Source organism: Biomphalaria glabrata, chromosome 8 (genome assembly GCF_947242115.1).
Source record: "Biomphalaria glabrata chromosome 8, xgBioGlab47.1, whole genome shotgun sequence".
NCBI lineage: Eukaryota > Metazoa > Mollusca > Gastropoda > Planorbidae > Biomphalaria > Biomphalaria glabrata.
The window spans coordinates 30,585,285-30,604,618 of NC_074718.1; the positions used below are offsets into that span (position 1 = coordinate 30,585,285).

The 19,334-nt window shown below is 33.8% G+C and overlaps 1 protein-coding gene and 2 long non-coding RNA genes across 3 annotated transcripts; 1 reads left to right on the forward strand and 2 right to left on the reverse strand.

The window, feature by feature from the left end:
• The first annotated feature begins 9,425 nt into the window (after nt 1-9,425).
• Nucleotides 9,426-17,545, forward strand: LOC106054662 (acetylcholine receptor subunit delta-like). Its single transcript, XM_013210639.2, has 7 exons — nt 9,426-9,686; nt 11,045-11,172; nt 12,169-12,286; nt 13,849-14,010; nt 15,105-15,234; nt 16,950-17,122; nt 17,240-17,545. The coding sequence occupies exons 1-7, from the start codon at nt 9,426-9,428 to the stop codon at nt 17,543-17,545; spliced, it is 1,278 nt and encodes a 425-aa protein (XP_013066093.2).
• LOC106054664 (uncharacterized) lies at nt 9,518-13,219 on the reverse strand. The gene is made up of 3 exons (XR_001215443.2): nt 13,154-13,219; nt 12,462-12,512; nt 9,518-9,649 (listed from the first exon to the last, which is right to left on the reverse strand). It is a non-coding gene; the product is annotated as an uncharacterized LOC106054664 (long non-coding RNA).
• On the reverse strand, nt 15,077-17,312 carry LOC106054663 (uncharacterized). Its single transcript, XR_001215442.2, has 3 exons — nt 17,238-17,312; nt 16,038-16,134; nt 15,077-15,207 (listed from the first exon to the last, which is right to left on the reverse strand). It is a non-coding gene; the product is annotated as an uncharacterized LOC106054663 (long non-coding RNA).
• Nucleotides 17,546-19,334: the final 1,789 nt, after the last annotated feature.

Consider the following 19,334-nt stretch of genomic DNA (forward strand, 5'->3'; position numbering starts at 1 on the left):
CTAGGTTCTACTATTTAAAATGCTGAACTATTCATGGCGAACATAGTACGAAAGCATTTAATGCAAACAAAGGGACTTAATTTATTCTGCAAATACTGAGCACTACACGCAATTACACTCGTTGAGTTACCATTGACACTCTAATAGTAGTTTTACATTCTCCAGACGTGACTGCTGACCTAGTTTGAATTCTGTTTAGGTAATTTTAAGTCATTTCGCTTAATGGCCTACAGTCATATATCCTTAGCCAAAGTACGAACTATTGTGGATCAGTGTAAGACATTGTTTCAGGAGAATTTCTACAATGAGAAAAGAAACAGTATAATGTGAACAGTTTAATGAAATGAATAAAAATGTGTTTTATATTTGTGCATGACTAGATGGTGAGTTTAAACAACGCAACAACAAGAAATTGTACTATTTCAGAAAAAGTAAACTTCAAAATAGCTGTAAGATTGGATATCTCAAGTTTCACTTATAGGATTGTCAGGTTATTGGTTCATCTAGTATAGTGTAATACAGAGAGAAAGAATAAGATCTATAGTCCTATACATATGTACTACATGTTGTGACGTAAGCAATAAACAAGCAATTTTTAAAGAAAAACTAGAATGTCAAAGTTAATTCAGTGATATTTCTTTTCAATGCTTTATTAAGATCTCAAAGATTTACTTTATTAAATCCTATTGTGGCCCAGCAATCAAAATCTCAAATATGCTTAACCATAAATGCTGCATTAAAGAGAGGACATAAATTAATAGGCCTATAATTATATATATATATATATATATATATATATATATATATATATATATATATATATATATATATATATATATATATATATATATATATTGGATGTATTGGATATATATATATATATATAAGTGAGAGAGAGAGAGAGAGAGAGAGAGAGAAAGAGACAGAGAGAAAGAAAGAAGACAAAGAAAAAAAAGGTAGAAAAGGAGAGAGAGAAAAAAAAATTGAGGAAGAGGCTGAACAGTGAAAGAGAAGTGAAGAAAAACGACAAAGAAATGAGAGAAAAAAATTGAGAGTAAAAGATCGAGAGAATCTGACAGCATTAGAGATAGTGAAAGAAAGAAATATGGAGAGACAAAGACAGAGAGAGAGTGAGCAAGAGAGAGAAAGAGAGAGAGAGAAAGAGAGAGAAAGAGAGAAAGGAAGAGAAAGAGAATGAGAGAGAGGAAGAGAGAGAGAAAGAGAAAAAGAGAGAGGAAGAGAGAGACAGCGAGAAAGAATAAGATATAAAGATAAATAAAGCAAGATAGATAGATAGATAGATAAAGAGATAAAAGAGTTATGAAATAAAAATCAAGAAAACTTACAGGAGAAAAAGATGGAGATAAAAATAGAGATCATTAGAGAAAAAAAAAAGAAAACACTAGTAGATGGTCAGATATACATGTCAAACATGACAAACAACGCTTAATAACCAGGTGTTCAACTAAACACTCCACGGCTTGTGGTCTCTGGAACACTATATTTTTTTTTTTACATTCATTGACAACTTTTTTCCCCCTATATCCTCGCTACTCTTAGTCCGTGTGTATAAGAGGCCATGGAATTCTTGAGATTGTGCAATCAAAAACATATTTCTTATTGATGAAGTTGGATTATTTCGATATGGGAATGTTCAGAGTGAAGGTTTGTATACTTAGAACACTACTAGCATTACCCACCGTTTCGCCGGTTGATTTGTTCCCAGGTCAAATAATTTTTTTTCCATTGACCAATTTGTTATTTGTCTTTCGATATTTCAATGTTATTTTGTAGTAGGACATATTTGCCTAAAAAAATATTATTTAAATGTACACTTTCTTTACAATGTAAAGTAAATAAATTTTTGAAACATATAAAAAGTAAAAGAGACTTCAAGTCGAGCTGTGTTATAACAAAAGATAAATATTCAATCCATTCCAGACTGTGTTCTGAGGAATACTTGTGTTCCGCCATCCTGATGTGTATTCTGCGGAATACTAGAGTTCGGCCGTAATCCTGATTAACAGTTCCGCGGAAAACTAGTGTTCCACAATCCTAATTAGATGATCCGCGAAAGACGGCAGTAATGAACTAATACACGATTCTACTTTTTGGTAAAAGCAGAAAAAAATTGTTGTATGAGCTCCTCATAATTGAAAAAAAAAAGTTCAATAAACTATGAACTATTTTTGTTTGAACTCTAGGGACCTGGAATAGGATGTGACGTTCTCTTCCCGCTTTGTGCAACATAAGAGGCGTGACAGGAATGTATTTTAAGTCAAGCTAAAGCATTCGTTACATCGTGGTCTCGTGCGAAACATTGAAACTAATGTTCATTAAATTGTATTACTAATTACTACATTAATTATCTAAATCGAGATCTAAACTTGTGTTATTAGAATAAATACGATTTGAATAGAGTACAATTGTGTGGAGTAGACATACAAGCTTTTCGACTCTCAGCTACAATAGAATTGCGTACGTCTTAGTAGAATGGAGGTTGAGATGGGGGTTAAGTTTTAGTATAATGGAGGTTGAGATGGGGGTACGTACAGCAGGCAAGAAGAGATAGATCAATGTTACAGTTACAAGTGAGTCGGTCAATAACTGCGATCAACCTGAAGTACATCTACTCACATTTATATCCAAACATCAAAATAATAAATAATTAATAAATTTACTCACATGCTCTTTTTATAAAATGGAGCTAGGAAAGGAGAAGATAAGATTTAACTGTAGTCCTCGAACTGTAGTCATAATTACCTTACGAATCAGGACAGAGGTTTTGATCAAAATATTGCTATTTGTATTTGTAGCTGGAGCAATGTTGGGAAGGTTTTAATGTGTTGTGTTGTAATGTGTTGTGTTGTGTTGGGTAGTCGACAGCCACCAGCAATAATTGTATTTTATATTTAGACGTTGGTAATTCAAACTTATTTCTATAATAAAAAAAAAACACACATAAATTCCTAGGTTCTTGCTTTACTCTGTTGAGTGCGCACACAGCGCTTCTCCCAGATCACCAAGCTTCATAAGATGTGATGGGGGGGGGGCGTGGGAGGAAGTTAGGCTACTTTTCGCTTATGTGAAGGGCGGGGGTCGGCACAAGGAAAACTTTAAGAAACATTGCTGATAATAATAAATTAAAATATATATTTATTCATTTATCCTTAAAAACTAACAAGAAAGCAAATGTCGGGCTTCAGTTTTTGAATGTGCCAAGTAGTTCGTTGTCTACATATCTTTGGAAAACCTGGACTTGTAACACCATTAGTGAAATCACTAGCTTTAGAAACACTCAAGGACAGCATGCATGATACACCAAAAGTAGCATTTTTCATAAAACATCAAATCGTAACTTGCCTTTGAGGAACATTTTTCTTCTTCTTCATCGTTCTCATTGTTATGTTGGAGTGTTCATATGACTAGACCAATACATGAGATGAACTGCGCAGTGGTTTCCAAATCAGGGAGCTCTCCATATAGTTTTCTTTCTATTGGGGTGATTTGGGGCCAATGTCTTATACGGGCCTCTTGGTAGAGAGAGCAGTTTTTGGAGGACGTGGTCGGCATTTTCTGGTGATACTCCACATGGGCAGATTTCACTGGTTCCAATTTTGAGCTTCCGGAACATGTGTTGTCGCATTCTGTTGTGTCCGGTCCTGAGTCGAAAGATTATACGTTGGTCTTGTCGGGATAGCTGATAGTAAGAGTCATCTTTCTTGTGATTTGGATGAGAGCTCGTCCATGTCTCATTTATTTTATCTACAATTAATTTCTTCATTTCTTCTGGATAGAGTGCAGAGTTTACTTGTGAGTTTGTTCTCCCACTCTTGGCGAGTGTATCAGCCTTCTCATTTCCTGCTAGTTGTATGTGAGCTGGTATCCATTAAAAAACAGTTTTTTTGCTGTTGTTATTGAGCTTTGTAAGTGCTGTTCTGAGGTTTTTAATATAAGGGGAATCATAGTTTTGCAAGCTTTGGAGGGTTGTTTTCGCGTCTGTTAGAAAGACAATCTGACTGTGAGGGGAACTTGGATGATTTGCTAGCATGGCAGCAGATAGTGCTAGTGCTTCCCTTTCTGCTCTGTGACTGTCAGAGAGCTCTCCAGTTGCAATGGATTTTTCTAGTTTTCCTCCATCTGGCCATTGGATAAGTATTCCAGCTCCTCCATTTGTGGTGGCTTTATGGGATGAGCCATCCGTGTAAACTCTGATCCACTGATTGCTAGGGTAATTGGTATGTAGAAAACAGTTCACTATTTCCTTGAGCTCTGTTGGTCTGTATTCAGATTTTCTTTTTATGTTTTCAATATGGTTCCTTATAGTAGGAAGAGGGCTTTCGTCCCAGGGTGGAGATTCATTATAGTGTATCGTGGATTCCAGAGTAATTTTTTCAAGTTGGTGTTTCTTTTTTAGGTTTAGAGATTCCTGTATGAAATTGGTCCTTTTGAGACGTTTTTTTTTGCCAGTTTTGTGGATTTTTGTTCTGAGTGGGTGCCTCTCCAAGGTTTCCAATTTAGTGAATTGGGAAAGGATTTTTATTTCTCTTCTTTCATCCAGAGAAATCAGGGCAGCGGTTTTCTCCATAGCTCTTATGGGTTTTGTTTTGATTGCTCCTGTCATTATCCTTAGACCAATATTTTGAACCTTGTCTATTTTTCTTAGGTTGGTTTGGGCTGCTGAGCCCCATGCTGCGGCACCATATTCTAGTGCAGGTCTTACATAACTGGTATAGGTGTTTTTCAGGATGTTGTGATTAGCTCCCCAATCTGTGCCAGCTAATTTTTTCAAGAGGGATAGTCTGAGGAACAGAACTGAAAGGTCAAGTTGGTAAATGAACAGCGTCTTGTAAAGCTAGTCTTAAAATAAATTGTAAAGCTATTTATAATTGAATTAATACGTGACAAATAATTAGATATATTAACAATGTCATAGTCGTCTAATTGAAAGATCACTGTTACCAATAAAATAATTTAAAAAAAATACATTTTTGCAACAAGTGAAAAAGCTTATGAATGTCGTTTTGCAAATTACAATACTTTGCATATCACTACATCTGTATCGTTCTGTAGACCGGACACAGCACAAAGTTTGCTATTTATGGATTTCTTTTCTAGTATGAAATCTACAATCTAACTTTAGTATTAGAGACCATGGGAAGTATATAAAAAACTCTTTAAGAGACAATACCATCATTCATTTTTTATCAATGAAAAGGTTATACATTAACTAGGTCCAATTATTTTTTTTCATGTATTGTTACTGCTTGCTCAATACTAATAATACTATTATCATGTTACCCTACAGTCTCCTGCAGTACTATTTGAATAGCCCAGCATATATTGTTTCGATCAATGTGGGTCAGGACTACAAAAGTTTGTCAGGGCATATCAAATATCAAGTGGATCAATTGCAAAAAAAAAATGACTGCCTAAAGAGAGCGGCGATCACGTCTGCTTTGTGGAGGGAAAGTTTCAAACGTAAAGACAGGCAGACAATCATTGTACCTCGTCACGTGACTGTGTCCTAGCGCGAGCGCACTAAACTATATCAAAATATTGTTATTTTTAATTTTATAGTTTTGTTTCTATGATCTCAAAGCCAATTAGTTCTACAGATACCTGTGTGTGTCTTATGGTTTCAGGGAGTTGATACGAGTGAGTAAATTAGTATTTATGTGTGTTACTATTTTCCAGATTAGGTATGCCATAAAAAAAGTATGAGTTAGGAGATATGTAGCTTGGGTTTTGTATTCAAATAAGGATGAAATAACTTAAAACAAATACAATTAACATTAAAAATACTTTCTAAAAAGACAATACAACCTGTATACTAATTATACTGCGATTTTTTTTCTCTTATGAATGTTAAATTAGGAAAACAATGGAACATTTTTAGCCCGCCTCATTCCCCCTTCCACCGAGAACAAATCCTGGTTAAGCGATCTTCTAAACATTCTAATAATCCAACGTATAACGCAAAATGTTTCTAAACATTAATTTATTAAACTCTTGAATCATTCCATTTCACGATAAAGATTTTACTAGAAATTTGACAACTTATGTTAATTCTTGGGAATAAAAAAAAAATTAAAGCTAACTAATCTTACGTGAAAAACTCTAGTTTGACTGTCAAAATGTTTTAAAACATAATTATCTTAAAATAGGATTTGACTTGCGTCTTTTAAGCTTGAACCTAATGACGTCAGAAGGTTTTCACGCATGTATTCATAAAAGAGTTAAAAAAAAATGAATAAACTCTCACGAACATACTGCACACAGTTTATGCAGAATTCATTAGCTGAGCTGATAGAATTAATTTGGGACAATGCACATTTGTTTATAATACATTTTATAAATACGCAATATCAATACCATATTGATAATACAATTCAGTGTTCAAGTCTAGTCTGGATCAGGATCAAATTCAACAAACATAAATGTGATATACTCTAAGTATAATTATACATGGGCGTAACCACTTTGTCTGTCTGTCTATCTGTTTGGTTAAAAAGTGTGTACACGTTATTTCTCCCACACCTATCCTCAGATCAAACTGAAACTTCGAACAATTATTCATTTGCATAGACAAGACATGAGTCAGTAAAATTAAAAGTAATCTATTTGTCAATTAATTACTAGTAATTAATTATTTTTTTTTGATAGCAACAAAGGAAACTAATTCCTTAGTGTTCACAGATATGGCTATATTTGTTAAGTTTAGTCCCCTTAAATTATTGTTAACTCTATTTCTTCCTCACGCATTTTCCGATCAAGTTGATACTTTAACCAATTATTTTTTTTTATCAAACAAAACATGATCAATAAAAGAAAAAAAAACAATCACTCAATAGATTATAGGTAATTAATTATTTCCTTTGATATCGAATAAGGGAAATATCTTGTAAGTTATTAATATGTAGTTTTAAGGGCGGAGTTCTTCCCCTAAAGATAAGCTTTGTTTGATTTTTTTTTCTAAAGAATTTTTTTTATATTTAGCTTGTTTCAAAGTTTGGTAAACACTTTTCATTTCTATAATCTATCATTTTGTAGTGCAAAGTAGTCGCTTTTAAAAGAGTGTCTTCGTCTTCATAAAGGAGGAATTGTCTTAAAAAACATTTTTTTTATGTAACTTGTTAAATGATAACAATAGGCTACTTGTATATACATTTATCTATGTGTTTCTAGGATAGGTTACATGATTTATGTGTAGGATATATAGCTTCATGTATGTGTAGGATATATAGCTTCATCTATGTGTAGGATATATAGCTTCATCTATGTGTAGGATATATAGCTTCATGTATGTGTAGGATATATAGCTTCATCTATGTGTAGGATATATAGCTTCATGTATGTGTAGGATATATAACTTTATGTATGTGTAGGATATATAACTTCATGTATGTGTAGGATATATAACTTTATGTATGTGTAGGATATATAACTTCATGTATGTGTAGGATATATAACTTCATCTATGTGTAGGATATATAACTTCATGTATGTGTAGGATATATAACTTCATGTATGTGTAGGATATATAACTTTATGTATGTGTAGGATATATAACTTCATGTATGTGTAGGATATATAACTTTATGTATGTGTAGGATATATAACTTCATGTATGTGTAGGATATATAACTTCATCTATGTGTAGGATATATAACTTCATGTATGTGTAGGATATATAACTTCATGTATGTGTAGGATATATAACTTCATGTATGTGTAGGATATATAACTTCATATATGTGTAGGATATATAACTTCATGTATGTGTAGGATATATAACTTCATATATGTGTAGGATATATAACTTCATGTATGTGTAGGATATATAACTTCATCTATGTGTAGGATATATAACTTCATGTATGTGTAGGATATATAACTTCATGTATGTGTAGGATATATAACTTCATCTATGTATAGGATATATAACTTCATCTATGTGTAGGATATATAACTTCATGTATGTGTAGGATATATAACTTCATCTATGTGTAGGATATATAACTTCATCTATGTGTAGGATATATAACTTCATGTATGTGTAGGATATATAACCTCATCTATGTGTAGGATATATAACTCCATCTATGTGTAATACATATAACTCCATCTATATGTTGGATATATAGTTTCATGTATGTGTGGGTTATTCAGCTTCATCTATGACATAAGATAATGGTGTAATATTTAATTAATATAAAAGCCAATTTCTAACACTCATCTGGCCTCCCTCTCTCAAAAGGGGGACCTTGGCGGATTTTAAAATTTGAACCCCTCCTCCCCTTGCAAGATATTTTACTTAGATTGTAGGTATATATTTTTTATTTTAGAAAAAATACTATTCACTTAGTCACTGGAGAGTCTACTTTTCTCTTTGAAACAATTTGATGCCCACAATAACAAAACGTATGAAAGTCATTAGACAGAAAAAAAAACAGATTATAGATCATACAACTCGGATATCCCGAAAACACAATTGTATTGAGATCAGACAGATATTGATCCACAGAATCACAATTGATTTGATTGAGTTTCTCCGCAAATAAACATTAATCAATAGCGGAAAGCGATATGTTAGAATCTGCTTGATTATTTTGTGGTATTACTTTTTTTTCCTATTACAAAATCCATTTTATTTTATTTTTCGTGGACTTTGCTAGACAAATACTTGATTCAATGTGAAGTGAGTTGGGACTCATCTGTGTGGAATTTATTAGGTATTTATCATGACGGAGCTGAGCTGAAGTGTCGTTTTTCTGGTTTTTAAAAGTTGAATACCATGACATATGTAAATAGACACAGGGTTAGAAAACAGGTACGCAATCGATGACGTCTGCTAACATTGGAAGTTTCTAGTTGAAAGCTCAACAGAAACAGTAGCAAAGTTTTAGATCAAAATGTTCAGTATTTCTTTCTTTTTTCAAAATTCATCCAATAGGCCTACCTAAATTCTAGAATGTCCTTATTTCTCTTGGGAATACAAAATAGGCTGAAAACGTGTTTTTGTTCTATATAAGCTTTATTTCTTTATAAAGTACATTGTATAAATATTTATTAATTTCTAGTTGTTTGACTGTAGTTTATTTTAATGGTGCGCTTCATATTAGCGATAAATATTGCATAGACTTAGAAAAATATTTAAAAAGAAAATATTTTGTTCATGATTGAACTTTTGTAAATTCTGAAATACACGTCAAATTCAAGTCTCATAACAATTCAGTTCAAGAGATTCGTTCAGTTCAGTTTACTCTGTTCAATCGATTCGAACCTTATGTTTAGTATTGTTTTAAAGAACCAAACACTATTATTGATAGATGCCCAAGAAATGTATACTATTTGGGTCTACGGAGACGACAGAGTGCTTGAGCCTCTTCTTGTTTATTTGACTTCTACTTTCAGAGAGTACAATGAATCAAATTTACATCAGACTTCTGGTGATCATATCGCTCACTGGTTTCAAAGTAGCGGGAAACTATTCCGAGTCGTTGGCTTTCTTAAACCGCAAACTGGAGAGTGGAAGCTACAACACTCAGCTTCGACCTCTGATGGATCAGAACCAATTGATGAATGTAAGCGTTGCCTTTGAGCTCGTCTCCATAGTGGAGGTCAATGACGTCACTCAGAGTTTTATCTGCAACGGATTTCTGTTTGTTAATTGGAAAGATGAGGTAACACATTTCACTATATTGGATGGAGTCGTACGAAAAGTGGTTAAAAAAAATAATAATTATAATCTTTAGTCAATACTGAAATGTTTAGATGAACTGACAGAAAGAGTTGAAGAGCTAGAAGACTTTGGTGATTATGACCAAAGACAAGAATTCTATAGCCTTAAGTAAAAAAGTAAAGTTCCTCTTTCAGACCTTGCTATCTATGGGGCAGATTCTGTAGCATATGGCATTAAAATCAATGGTAAAAAAAAATCACGTTATGACCAGATATCAGAATGGGAGTAAAAAAAAAGGTATTAAAAGTTTTAAATACCTCGGAGTTATTGTTTAGGGCAAGGAACCGAACCTGAACTACTGGCTAGAATTGAAGAGTTATGGCACTATTAGGAATTCATTATTTGTTTCGGAAATAGGGGAAGTTTTGACTTAGTGACAATCACGTGACTAGTAAAAACAGGAATAGGTTTTCAGACAGAACGAATTATCAGCCGACGTAAACAGACTACTTCCAGGACAATGTAGAGATAGGTAGCTTTTTATGAATGTAGAGAGTTAGCTGACATTCGATGGCTCCTTTCATCGCTATTAAACTAATTTCTATTAATTGTTCTGCCGTTCGCCGTTGTTATTATATTACTTATTACATTGATTGTTACCTCCAATTGTTTCATTTGCATTAGACACCGCGGAAGCGCCAAACAAAATCTAAGAAGACAAAGGCCTAGCCATCGGCAGTAAAGTTTGATGTGCTCCTTGGTCATGGCGACATTCTTATATGCTTTAGAGATTTAAAGAGGCGGATTTTAGCCTTGGAATTTAGATGTTATAGAAGGATCCAAAGTATCACATAGAAATACTGCATGAAAAATTTGGAAACTCAAAAAGATTTACTGTGGCTATAGGTCTCATGATAACCTACTTACCAGATTTAGAAAACGCTAACTTAACTGTATGGCCATATCACGAGGTTCTCAGGGCTCGCAAAGGCCTTCCTGTAGGGAACAGTACCAGGGAAAAGAGATAGAGGCAGACAGAGAAAGCGATGGGAAAGAAACATCATAGAATAGACAGACAAATCATTGAAAAAAAAATCTAGTCTAGGCGACGAAAGAAAGAGAGGAATGAATTTAAAGATGGCCAGTAAATTATTCGTGATGTCCAGACTAAGGGATAGTTGAAGGTTAATGTGAAAAGTAAAACAAAAATAATTAACGATAATTTGAATGTTTGCTTTTCTTTAGATTTTTAATCTACCACATTAATATTGAACTTAGATTGATCTCAATATATTTCAAAATTCTGGATTCCTTTAATGACCTGTAATTCTAATGATTTTGTTATGCAATTTGTTGCAGATTTTGGCGTGGAAAGATTCGGGTGACAATGTCGATGTTCTTCACCCACTGCCTGAGAATATTTGGAGGCCGAGGATGATACTCATGAATACACTAGAGGACAGGGATCTGTTTGATGACGACAAAGCGTAAGGACATAACAATTTTAGTAACACAGATTTGAGAACGAATGTTTATAATTTAAAGCAATCAGAATTACAGACCACCTATATATAGGTTTTGTTCTGGGTGGTTGTGAAGGTCGTTTTCTAAGGGGTTGGATCACTGGCTAGCCACTCCAAGCTTTAGTTCAGTTTCTTGACGACAGGATATCTTAACGTTGAATGCTATAAACCTACAACTAAACTAAATGCTAAATAACTAGTAATTTTTTCTTATTCTGTTGAGACGCGGTGGCTTGGCTTCTAAACCGAAGGTCCGGGGTCCGAATCCTAGTGAAGATTTTTAATTTTGGGATCTTTGGCGCCTCTGAGACCACCCAGCTTTAATGGGTACCTGACGGAAAAGTAAAGGTGGTTGGTCGTTGTGCTGACCACATGACACTCTCGAGCGTGGGCCACAGAAACATATGATATTTACATCATCTGCCCTATACATCGCTAGGTCTGAAAGGGAAACTTCACTTTTACTTTATTAACCCTTTTCCCCCTGACAGATCGTGGTGTAGAAGTCTTGATGTAACGTAGCTGAGTTCTTACTAAAGAAAAAAGTGTTTGTGTTTATAGCTCTGTTTGTACTAACGGCGCGCCACACAAACACACTCGCGCATATATATATATATAATAATATATATATATATATATATATATATATATATATATATATATATATATATATATATATATAATGTAAATCTACATTTCCAATCTGGTTCTCACTTTTTAATGCATTTTCCCGGAGAATGATTCATTGTCAATGCCCGGAATGCTGCATTCCATCCAGCTATGAACGTATGAGTTAAAAAAAATATACCGACGTCTTGTTCATTGTCTAAAACTATCATGCCTGGAATTAGAATTGTTCATTCCTATAGATTTAATGAAGTTCACTAGATTTGTTGAATGTTTCCATTTCGCTTATTTTGATGTGATACATAAACGATTGATCTTTTCTTTTGTTCCCAGTCCAGTGTTTATAAGCAGAGATGGGGATGTCACGTGGGTTCCCGGCAGTCTTTTCCCAACATCCTGTAAACTCAATATGGCATCCTATCCCTTTGACGTACAGACATGTTACATTCAAGTAGGTCCATTCTTTCTTAAACAAAGCTTATATCAACGCACTCTGTCTGTCCGGTAAAAAGTCTGTAAACGTTATTTTTCTCACACCCAACCTCGGATTACCTGACAACACAAGAATCAATTAAAAATAAATAAACAATTAGTTTGACATCTTGAACAAGGGAAAGAAATCTTACGTGACAGATGTGGTGATGCAAGTTGAGTTACTCCCCTTGAGGACTTGAGTCCTAAGTGAACATTTTATGTTATGCATTTAAAGAATTATAATGTAAACATTTACTAAGATACCCCCCTTCTTCCCAACCCTTTTCACAACTGGCCCAGACAAGTGTTAGGATCATAGTATTCATATCTAAAATCTACAAAAAATAATTGGTAAAGATATTTCTAATCGCACTAATTTATTATGTCTATGTAAGCCGTACATTAAATAATACGACTGATCCAAACTAATTAATATAATTACACTTTAAGCTTTGTGTTTGTTTGTTTTTAAATCCGTTTTTTCTTGTTATTCTTATACTTGTTTTTGTCTGTATTAAGTGTTGATTATTTTTCACCTTTGAAAACAGACAACTAAAGATGAACTAATGAGCTTCTTGAAACACCAAAAGCTCTGGTGATGTTTTAGACTTCTTTCCATTAGCTTGCTAACTCTTCAAACAGTAACATTCAGAAAAAAAAAGACAGGAAACTGGACGGGTATTTCCATAATGGCTCCAAAGACTATTTTACAAATGTGAAAGTTTTTGTATATCTTTGAGACAAAGAAAATCAATAGTTAATCGTCCACACTGTGAAAACTTTGGTTTGACCGTTACAATTTTAAAGAAATATTTAATCATCTTAAAAATCAAACTTGGCTTACCTTTTTTCATCATACATTGTTCCGGATGACTTCAAAGAGAAAAAAAAATTAGGACACACAGTGTTGCACAGTTGAAGTGGAAATTATCTAACATTAAATGACGTATGCAAAATTTAAAAATAATCACAATGAAAAAAATATCTAAAAGGTCAAACCAGTTTCATTTAATTAATTATTTAATTAATTAAATTTAATTTTATGTATAGAGAGAAACAGTGAGATATATGAAATGCTTTGCAAACAAAAAGATTTAGAAACAACTTGAAACAAGTCAAGGCTAAGATTCAAGCCCGAGTTATCATTGGCGACAGACATCTGGTCAGTATAAAGCACTACTTTTAGTGTCACTCGTCGCTTGTTAGCTTGGGACGTACGAAGTATGGCCACGGTCCAAAGAGGAAACTCTCTAGTCCAGCCTTCACAAGTTGACAGTTGCGACGGAAGCAGACATACAGCAGGATACATCCAGCTAATAATTTATGGTTGCCTGGTCGTGCAGTTTGCGCACTGGTCTGTCATTTGGAATTATCGATGGTCCAGGGTTCAAACCCTGCCCGCTCCTATCCCCAGTCATTCTACGGGAGTTTTAGACTAGGAAGTAAACTATCTTCAACTCTGAAGGAATATCCGAAACATGTAATACATTTTACAATTTGAAACATTGTGTTAAACTGTGTTCTAATGTTCTATCCTAGCTTGTCGCTATGACCTTCTCAGCAATGGAGTTACAGTTTCAAGCCATGCCAGAAGGAGTACTCACATCTTACTACACTGTCAATGGGGAATGGGACATCATGAGCAAACAACTGGTCACGTTCAATATTGATACCATTGGCGCTCAATTAGCAGCAATAAAGGTTGGGATTTGAACATTTAATTTATTAACTTTTAATGATTATTATCCTTTTTTTATTATTTTCTGTGAGTAGGCTTACTTACTTACTTGGATCCGTTCGGCACATAGGGAAGCAGTCTTGTTCATGATTACAACTAAGATTAAGACTAAGATTAAGACTGTCTTATTGATCCTTATGGAAATTTGTTGTGATTACAAGGACTCTTTTCTCATATACAGACAACACAAAAGAAACATTCACATAAAAAATCAGACACAACATAAAGAGTTCATTAAACGACTACACAGGCATCTTGATCCTTTTCATGTCTCTTCATCAACGAGTGGCGTTGTTATAGTCTGATTGAGTAAGGTACGAACGAGTTTTTGTACCGCTCGGTTCTAGTCTTGATAGAGATAAGTCGCCCACTTTGCGACGACTTGACGTAGTTATGATGGAGCGGGTGGTTGTTGTCTTCCAAATTTTTTTCGATTTTTCTGAGACATGTTTGTTCAAAAAGTTCCTTTCAATATGGTAGTGTTGCGCGTGTTAGTTTAGATGCTTTGAAAAATGTTGTCCAACAGTTTAGATGTGGTGTTGCCTTGCCAACAAGTTGTTCCAGAGGATAGCAGATTTTGCATAGTCGAGCAGTACATATCGGTCACAGGAGACTTCCATGTCCTCTTCCTGTATATCCTCTTTCTGTATATCCTCTTCCTGTATATCCTCTTCCTGTATATTGTGTACGGTTTTGAGTCTTATAACACTATTAGAAAGTTAGATGCTATGTTAGACGTTGATGGCCCCTTTTTGCTTTTCATCCGCACTGGCACTCGTCTCCCCTCCCCTCTTCAAGAATAGTGGTGACAGAACGACGTTTGTGAATTGTGGGGCATATCCGTTGAGAAGACAAAAGACATTCCTCAAGGACATGTAACTCGAAATGGTATATAAAAGATGAAGTGCTCAATTCTAAAGAAATATAGACAATGGTATCTTTTAGATTATGGATCTAGATTATGGCTACATAAGTACTTAGAACAAATATGAATTATAGAAACATATATTTTGATAATACTTGCTTTATAATATTTTTTTTCCATTCTAATCTGAAGATAACTCTAGTGCTAAAAAGACGGCCAACTTTCTTTCTGCTCAACGTTCTGCTCCCAGTTGTCTTCCTTGCTTTCCTCAACATTTTTGTCTTCCTTATTCCAGCTGAGTCAGGGGAGAAAATTAGTTACGGTGAGTATAAAACGTGTATAAAGGTTTATAGAAGTTAACTCTAGCCCAAATATAGAAATGAGAGTTTAACAAAATATATCCATTTAGCTTATTTGAAATATTTTTTCGAAGTAAATATCCTAGAAATATTTTATTGTATAAAAGTGGTACGGAGTTGAGCGCTTAGGCAAACTAAAAGTAAGTTGATTATTAAATTCTGGTTTGCAATTGCCTCATAGGAGGACATACTAGATATGTACAGACTATGTTATATTCATTTTTTTTGTACTTTGTCATCTTTGGGGCACGCGTAAAGTAGCTTCCAGTTTCTACACAGAAGAGTACATTTATGAAAGGGAGATAATTCGTTTCCGGTAGGATGATAATCTCGAATTTACGGATTCATAAACTATACTGAGGATACATACAGAAGATGAGTCACAGGAGTCGGGATCCAAAAATGAGTCTGTTCAGATTACAAGTTTTAAGATTCATGTAAAGTCTACTTCTGTGAGTTCATCATTGAAAGTTATATTTTATACTGAATTATTTCTACTTGAAGGATTATAATATTTTATTTTGAAGAGAGAAGTGTACATTATACAGGGACACCACGAACGTACGCCGACTCTCTAACCCTCCTCCTGCCAGCCCCCCCCCACCCCCGCCAGCACACGCGCCTTCCTCGCTCTCCAGGAATGCTCACACAGTCGTTTGCTACGCCGCTAGATTTTTAAAAATTATTTCTTCCCTTGAGTCATTTCTACCAGCATACATTTGGACATATCGGTCATCAAGATAAACATCTACGAAGACGTACTTACTACTCAAATAGGCAGCCGTATGTCTGGTGGGTATGATCACATGGGGAAATCTTGATTCAACCTTGATAATGACACACTGGTTAATTTTACAGTACTCCTAATAAAAATATGTACTGTTTAAAGACTGCAATCATATTTATGATTATAACCTACAGACATAACTTTATTATTGTTTTATTTGAGCTGTTCATTTTAAATTGGTTAGAGTGAAATAAAAGGAATGCTCTTGATTTTAAGAGGCTACAAGATCATTGCTGAAGTATCCCTAAATCATTATTTTGTTAGCTAAATAATTAATTGAGGCTTATCATGAACGAATTATATGTCAGTTAAATTTGTTCTCAACATTTGAAAAAGATATTCGTTTAATGAACATTCCGGGCATTGGGCGATTGGCTACCAAAACGAAAGTCGTAAGTTAGAGCCCAGGTAAAGAATCTTTTCTTTAAGTTTTACTCTGGATTTTGAAATCCCTCAGCGTCACTTAGATACCAGGCTTACAGTCATAAAAAGTAAACGTGAATGGTCCTTGAGCTAGATAGACTATACCTCCTTTAAATATAAGCCACGAAAGTAAAAAAAAAAATAATTAAAAGCCTACTTTAGTCAGTGTATAGCATTCTAAATAATCATTTGCTGCTAACATAGATCTAAAGTGTCCGTGTTTAAAACTCACGTAACATAGAAGATAAAGAAGATCAACCAAGAAAGTTTTGTCTATTGTTAAAATCAAACATTTCGAGCAAAACGACGTGTCTGTGAACACTCCTTCGCCATGAGCATAAACATCCACAATAGCATAAGGCAACATTATACCTCTAAGTTATCTAATTTACATTGTTAAACTCCTAGAATGCTTTAATGCAAAACATTCAAATTCAGCTCATTCATAAAAATGTCACTGCTACCCAGGTATTACAGTACTCCTGTCACTGTCTGTCTACATGAGCACTGTGAGTGGCATGCTACCTAGATCGTCTCTGACACTACCTAATGTTATCATCTACCTCTTCATTCTACTCGTCCTGAGCATGATTACAGTCATCGGCAGTATCATCATCGTTCTCTTACATAACATGGAAGAGGTGAGAAAATTCTTTTGTAATCCTTTTTTTTTGGGTTCTCATAACTTGTTATATTGTTTAGTATATATAAAGGGTATAAATGTGTCTATTCTAGTAAGTGAATTGTAATACTTACAGAAAGAGGAAACGCAACAAAAAATCCGAGCCAACTTCACTGCTGCAGTGGCAAAGACCAGTCTTCTCCGACAAGCAGTTTCATCTCTATCAACCTCCAATAAAATATCCAACTTCGCACCCATTCCGCACGTGCCCAATGCTCAAAGTGACGTCATTTCCGATGAGGTGCATAAAGAGATTAAAAATCCCAAAGTAAACAAGTACAAAGTAATTGGAAAACACATCAATCAAATCTGTTTTGTCATATTTATTATTATTTATATAGCTGTAACACTGGGCTTTATCTTCAGTATCGCCTTAGATTAACTTTGTTTTTTGTATATTTAATTTCGGCTAAAGGAAATAGTGGTCATGTTTTGGTTGAATTATAATATTGAAAACTACATATAAATTACAAGTATGCCAAATTACAAGTATTCCACTTACATAAAAAAAAGAGATTTAAAAAAAAAGACTTGCTTTTTTGTACAGCTTCATTTTGCTCATAATCACGAATATACGCTAGATTTAAAATAAAGGAACATTTTTTACCACACCTCTTATCCTTCCACAACCGAAAAAAACAACCTAATATAGTTTAAACATTCCAATGATAGGCCTATAAATCCAGACCTAAAAGGCTGTGCGTAACATTTTCATCAACGCATGAATAAATCGAGCCTGTCTGCGGAAATACCCGTTGACGTTTCCGTTCAAGACAAAGAATTTCAAGACCACATTTATTGTTAGAAGATAATATTTCCAAAAGTCCCATAGCTCAAACTAGAATTTTTCAATTCCAAATGGCCAGTAATTCTTTTTCTAAAGTTGTACATCAACTGTCAAATTTCTTGTTAGAGCTATTTTCGAGAACGAAATCAAGCTCTACAAAGATTTTAAAAAATGAATTTGCAAGCTGAATAGAGAAATTGTAAAAATGAAAGAAACTAAAAAAAGAAACAATTTACACTTTTAATGAGACCTAAGGGTTTGGATATTGAGACTAATTTATATATTTTTTTAGTAGCACGTTGCCAACACAAACCATCATTAGCAAACTACATCTTGTTTGGATTAAAACAAATATTCTTGAAATGCCAGAACATGAAATGATTGTGCTGTATTATTATAATATTTTTTTTGATGATACTTTCTGATTCAATGCTTGTTTAAAACTTTGATTAGCAGCATTTAACTTATTTCTTGTTTACGAGCTTTTCATTTTCGTTATATAAACTTTGCATTTATTTTTATGTTGCTTTTTCAATCTGTTACTTATTATACTATTATTTTTGTTTTATGTGCACATGTTCATTCTACAAAGAAATGTATAATGTTCTATTATATTTTTAAATGTCGCAAAATGTTAATTTTTTGTTAACTCAATAAATGATGTCAATAAGGGTGTTTAGTGTTTCTTATCAATGAAATATATTTAGTCATTGATCAGCCTTTAAAAAAATATCTCATCAAATGTATCCTCTTTAAACCCTAAAAAAATATTTCAAGTAGTAGAAACTAAACCTATGTTAAAACTATGAACTAAGAAACAAACATTTACCACTCTTAAAACTAGGAAACAAACATTGAACTAACTAAACTTTTACTATTGACAAAACTAGAATCATCACTAGAATAACCATGTCAATAGACATTTATTCACTGTATTCAAATTACATTCAGAGCTGCACAGCTCCATACATTAAGTACAAGAAAGGGTTACCTGACACGTACTCCATCGATGAGCAAATAATTGGGTGAAAAGATTTCACATGTTGCACATGTTGCTTTGTTTGGATCTCTTATGAAATATATCATTTCAATGTCTAAACTTTGCAAGGTCTTAGCTTCTTGTTCACAAAAACATTTTTACGTTTTAATTTCATTTATTTCATAATCAAATAGAATATGGGAAAATATATTTAAAAAAATCTTTGCTCGACGCACTCCAGAGTTCCATTAAATCATAACCCACCAGTACAAATTTTTTTTTGAAACAAAATACTGACTTAATGTACGAAGTTGTTAATCGTGAATACTCTCGCAAATATGCCCCTTTAAACAGTTTAAAACTGCTTGGCAAAGTGTTGAGAGGGAGATAACATTGACATTACTA

Bases quoted from the DNA above. Each gene is read 5' to 3' on its own strand.
- LOC106054662 (XM_013210639.2), top strand. From the start codon at position 9,426: ATGAATCAAATTTACATCAGACTTCTGGTGATCATATCGCTCACTGGT. The intron at 12,287-13,848 runs GTAGGTCCATTC...GTTCTATCCTAG, and splicing joins TACAGACATGTTACATTCAA to CTTGTCGCTATGACCTTCTC. The intron at 15,235-16,949 runs GTGAGTATAAAA...ACTGCTACCCAG, and splicing joins AGGGGAGAAAATTAGTTACG to GTATTACAGTACTCCTGTCA.